The sequence below is a fragment of the Meles meles genome, chromosome 6, assembly GCF_922984935.1.
Source record: "Meles meles chromosome 6, mMelMel3.1 paternal haplotype, whole genome shotgun sequence".
Lineage (NCBI taxonomy): Eukaryota > Metazoa > Chordata > Mammalia > Carnivora > Mustelidae > Meles > Meles meles.
Window position 1 is genome coordinate 112,139,732 of NC_060071.1, and position 6,000 is coordinate 112,145,731.

Below are 6,000 nucleotides of genomic sequence, written 5' to 3' on the forward strand. Positions count from 1 at the left end.
AGGTATTTAAAATAAACCCATGAAAACAGAAATACTGTCCTGGGATTGGCTAAGTAGTCAGAGCAATTACCTCCAGGCTCCAAAGTCCAACTGAGCTTGACTTTTGGAAGTAAATTTGGCTAAGACTTCTTCCTCATTCTGTTCTATAAAGGTGTACATGAAATGATACTGACCTTTGCCAGAAACCCCAGGAATCCTATTCAGTGATGTACTTGTAATGGTCATGAAAGAATTAAAACAACACAGATGTGGATTAATGGGAGAAAGTAGGCAAAAACGCTAAATTCTCATTGTGTGGTTTCAATGTGGCAGATCCTTTAAAATACTTCAGTGTACCACAATAATTAAAGGGTTTAAGAACATTAAAATACCTAGAAAATAAAAGCCTACAGTCGAGTAACAAGAATGAACTATGTTTTATTTTTTTAAATTGGAATTAATGTAGGTTGCCATAGTGAAAATAGATTGAAATATTTAACAGTAACCGTTTTGTGCAGCCCTAGAGATCAAAAACAGTAATGTAAATAAGAATGTCTTTAAAGAATATACTCACAGGCATGCTTAATGTAAATGATTGCCAGAAGAGAAATGCATTTTCTTCAGTGCTACCCAAAGAAATTTTAATTTACTTGATTTTGGCAGTAAGAATCTACAACTTAGCATAAATAACTAAAATTTTAAAATATTTGCTCATTGCTCTGGATTATGACTGTTTAAGAATTACTATTTTCAAACACTAATTAATCATTTTAAATAAACTTTTTTTTACACATTTATGGCATCAATGAGTATGACTGTTTATTACATTTTACCTATAAAAAGTTGAACTGTTTTATATACTCTTTATGGAAACAGTGCACAGTCATAAATTAAAAGATGCAACTGTTTTGGATATTTTACTGGTGGTCCTGTGTTTTCCTGCCAGCAGTGCAGCTGTTTCAGTTTTCTCAGGATAACATATAAAAAGCTGTATGTACACTGCAAGTTTATGCTTGAATTGCCAAGCCAAAGATGGTATGACTCAACTTTCCCAGAAGCAAGTTGTACCAAAATGTGATGAATCAAAACAACCAGTTGCACAGTGGTTTGTATTACAGCTATGAAAAACAATTCTGTTTATGATAGTTGGCTTCTTAAGGTTGACAGACATTCTACTGTGGTACCCGATTTTTACCATGAATGAACAGCCATTGGAGCTAAGACTGTGCTTTTGAGGGTCTGAGGAAAGGAAAAACGGTAAAATGGTGGTATCTGGTGTATGGATAAAGTTTACCTGGAAACTCATACTAGGAATGGAATGTTTCATTTCTAAGATAACCTGTAAAAATATTACTAAATACTACTTATTTGTGCGATAGTTACTGAGTTCTCAGTGAAGAAAAATTTATTTTATCCTGTTCCAGGTTGATTTTTAGACTTCTGAGATGACTTATTTAACTTACATCATTTCTCATGCATCATAATCCTAACAGTGTACATGTTATTGTGTCCTGGGATGTAATAAGCAGATACTTTCTTTGGCCATGTGGTAGATTTGGTGAATCGCTGTTTAAGTCCAGTGGGACCTAAAGTTCTATCAAGAGTTTGACAGTGAAATTGGATGCATCCCACCAAGGTTTATAAGATGGGATGTAGAGAGAAAATACTAGAACTTTTGTTGAAATATTTTTATCTCCTCCTTTAAATATTTATAATATATTTTATAATATACTTCTTTATATTATATATAATTATATACTATATAACTGATAATACAATAGGTATATGGTTTATAAATAAGTACACGAATTTTGGAGTGGCACGCTCAAATATTTTTACTGCTGTACGTATACTGTCAAAAGTTTGTGGGGAAGCCAGGGTAGCTTCGTCAGTTAAGCATCCGACCTGCCCTCAGCTCAGGTCTTGATCTTAGGGTCGTGAGTTTGAGCCCTGCACTGGGCTCCACACTGGGCATGGAGCCTACTTTAAAAAAAAAAAAAAAAAAAGTTTGTAAATCATTGCTCAGTAAATACTAATTTCCTTTCTCCTTCACTTTTCCCTTTCACCCTTGGCAGAGAAGCAAAGAATTGAGTTAACACCTTGATTTGTGGTAGTGTGAATAAATTATAGCCAATTCTGGGAGCTTATCCTGTGTCTTACTTTGACCACTTTTTCTATTTGGCCTCTTACATTGCCATATATTTTTTAATCACACAACCTTTACTAAACATGGATACAAATGAAAAACAGACTTGTTATTATGTTAGAAATAAGAAGTTGCTCATGCATCAAGACTTTGACACACAGGAAGTTTGAATGAATGAGTAGAAAAGTTTCCAAGTTATTAAAGTGTTCTGGTACCTGATTTATTCATTTGCCATAACCGTAATTCTAAGGCGGATGAAGCTCCTTTACTTCCTGAGGCCTGAAGAAACAATGTGGTTTCTTAAACTAGGCATTAAAGCAGAGCTGGAAATATTTGTTTTCCAACAGTGCTGTTAGTCATGCTAACAAGTTGACCTTCTTTGGCTAAGATTGTCCCATATTTTAGGCCTCTTTTCCTTTATCAATGTAGAAAGTTTTAATTGCTAAATAATATATATGTGATTGAAGAAAAATGGTACACTGTCTTGAGATCAGTTCAGAAGACTTTTGTATTTACTAATTGGGACATTCTGTTGAACTCAGGCTGTCAGATATTTCTTGGGCATGTAATTTTCTAAGGTTTCACTTCCTGTGTGGAAGGAGACAATACATTTTTGTAATGCTGAAGTATATTTGAAGTAACTAGTATATTCTCTTCTCCCTCTTCCTCCATTAAAGTATTTATTTCAGAATATATTTATGTAAAGTATTCAATATTTACGTAAAAATATTAATACAATAGTATTATGATACTGGGTATTTATTTATTAAGAGTATGCCAGGAGGTGGGGCGCCTGGGTGGCTTAAAGCTTCTGCCTTCGGCCCAGGTCATGATGCCAGGGTCCTGGGATCAAGCCCTGCATTGGGCTTTCTGGAGAAAGGAGGAGCCTGCTTCCTCCTTTCTCTCTCTCTGCCTGCCTCTCTGCCTGCCTCTTGTGATCTCTGTCTGTCAAATAAATAAATAAAATCTTAAAAAAAAAAAAAAAGAAAGAAAAAGAGTAAGCCAGGAGGACAATAGCAGTTAGGTACCCAAACAACTGCCAATAAAACTAAGTTCTGAAAATTGGGAACAGTGAACATTTTAATAGCAAGTATTATTTTTGAAACCTCCTTAAGAGCTGTTTTTAGATCTTAATGTAATTTGCTTTATAATTTTGTTTAACAAACTAGTTTAGGCACTCTCTATATATAGTCAGTGTGTTTATTTTTAAAAGGTAATAATGCATTTAAGAAGTCTGAACATTTCAGTCTCAGAATTCTGCTTTAAAACGTGAATCAGTTTTATTTTTGTTTTTAAAAATGTTACCAATTTATATATGCTTTCTGTGTCGCTGTTACACTTTTTGTTTTGTTTTAGGTATTTAAACCATGTCAGAGCTGCCTCTCCACAGGACCTTGCTGGAGGCTATACTTCTTCTCTTGCTTGTCACAGAGCGCTACAGGATGCATTCAGTGGGCTTTTCTGGCAGCCCAGTTAACCTTTATTTCTCCTTTATAAGATTTGGACCTACAAGCCGAACCAGGGAGCTAGCAAAAGAAAAGCAGACGTGTAAAATATAGCCATGTGCAGCTGCCCAGCAGCAGTACTCCCACTAGCAGCTGTGTTAAAGTATTTATAAGAGAAAATTTCAGAACTGAGTTGAGCAATATGGTGGATAAATATATGTGAAAAGGATTTATTTTTTACTTATATTTTTCTGAGAGGGATTGAAGCTGTAAACTTTATCTGATGGAAGATGTGAATAATCCACCTGTGTATGCTTGAGGTTGACAGGCTTGTAAAATCTTTTTAAAAATAAAGCTAGACTTTATATTAAGTTCTGTGGTTTTTCTCTTATTACAGTGTTTTACTTGAACACATTTTAAAATGCCATTTTGAATACGACATTTAGTGTTAATATCCAAGTCTATTATTTTCTCTCATAAAATGTTCTTTTTTTCCTCCCTATGTTCTTAATACTAGTCCAGACAAGTGGATATATTTCCTTCTGCCAGCAGGTTGTGGCAAGTAAAACTTGACCTATGATAAAGCCACTCTCTTGATAATAAGGACTCAGTGCCTGTTTTGAGCAGTAGAAGGTGAGACAAACCTTGATCAAGGTATTATAGTTCCCAGCTGTGAGCCACACTTAGGATAAACCAGACGAGAGTATTAACCTGCTTTTAATGACAAATTCAAAGAAGTAAGTTAATAAAATTTAATCTTAAATGGCACCTTTCACTTCAAATGTGAGCTCATTTTATGATGAAACCTTGGAGACTGGAATGGATACATTTTAAACAAATTTCTCTGAGTAAATTGCAGACTCTGATTCAGTTTCTGTTAAAACTTCAAGGGCTTTTAGTAAACCCAGGATTTTGCTTAGAGTTGGCTGTAGAGAGGATGGATATTTGTAGCATCTCAACCTTACATGAGGCTGTTACATAGACCACTGGGCATGGGACATAGTTTCTCAAGGAAATTAAGGGATTTCCTATCAAATGTCCCTTATAACAGATGTTAATTTTATGGGAGGAAAATTATGTGAAATAAAATTTGTGGTTACATTAGGATGGAATATCCATATTTAACAACTGCAGCTTATTTGCCTAAGCAGGTATTAATTTCAGGGGTACATCTTTATCTTTACAATATGGTTGACCCTTGAACAACTGTTTAAACTGTATGGATTCACTTGTACTTGGATTTTTTTGTATGGTAACAAAAATGTGTTTTCTCTTCCTTATTATTTTAACATTTTCTTTTTTCTAGCTTATTGTAAGTATATAGTGTATAACATATAAAACATGTATACTTGACTATTAGGTTTGTGTTAAGGCTTCTGGTGAACAGTAGGCTATTAGCACTTACATTTTGGGAGTGTGGGAGTCAGAAGTTATTTGTGGATTTTCTCGTGTGTGTGTGTGTTGGGGTGGGGGGGTTATTGTCCCTAACCCCTGTGTTAGTTAGAAGTACAGCTGACCCTTGAACAGTCTTTGATAACTAAGAAAACCAAGGCATCAAATAATTGAGTAGGCTCAGATCATATACACGTTAGTAAAAAGCCAGAATTAAAACTGTTTGTTTTTTATTTTTAAGTCTAGTTCTAGCTGTACTTTACAGGCTGCATCCTATTTTTTCATATCTATTAACATTCCCCAACTGAGGATTAGGATTTTAAGTACAGTCTATACATCTGTTCAAAGAAGTGAGAACGTTAACTTAAAGTTAAGACTTTGTTGTACAGTATCCAGTCTTTACAAAAGAAATATTATTATTTGTTCTCAGTACCTTGTATAATGTATTTAAGTGAATGAACTAATTAATAGAACACTTTAAAGGCTCTTAAAACATTTTTTGAGCCTACCTCATTATTGTGGAAATTGCCTGCATCTGATTTGGCAAATAAATTGAATTCCAAAACCTTTATACATTTGTAAATATTTTGCTCTTACTATTGCTGTACTTTGTTCAATAGGCCAAATAAGTTGTTAATTGACCTATTAGATGAAAGAGAATGGTGGAAGGTAACTTTATGGAAGTACACTAAATAACAGAAATACTCTAAATTGATGAGGTTACTCCCTATCCCCCAGTGATTTTTCCTCTCTCAGAGACAAAAGGCTGCACAAGTCTGTCATATACATCAATTAAGTCTTTTAACATCGTACAACGCTAGCCCAGAAGCAATAGCTAACAACTGCTGAGCATTACGTATGCACCAAGCACCGTGCTTCATGTATTGTGTATTCTTACTTAATCTTTACAATGCTAGTATTTTTTCCCCCATTTTAACAGATGCAGAAGCTGAGGAATAGGGAGGTTAACTAACTTCCGGAAGGTTAATAGAACTTTTTTAAAAGTAGTGGAGTGGATTTGAACCGAAGTGGTGAGAG

The 6,000-nt window shown here is 34.5% G+C and overlaps 1 protein-coding gene across 1 annotated transcript in view; it reads left to right on the forward strand.

The window, feature by feature from the left end:
- Window positions 1-5,533, forward strand: part of MNAT1 (MNAT1 component of CDK activating kinase) — a 213,518-nt gene extending 207,985 nt beyond the window's left edge. The window contains exon 8 of the mRNA XM_046010218.1: window positions 3,482-5,533. Within this exon, the coding sequence (XP_045866174.1) occupies window positions 3,482-3,602 (121 nt within the window). The 3' untranslated portion in view covers window positions 3,603-5,533. The remainder of the gene's footprint in view (window positions 1-3,481) is intronic.
- Window positions 5,534-6,000: the final 467 nt, after the last annotated feature.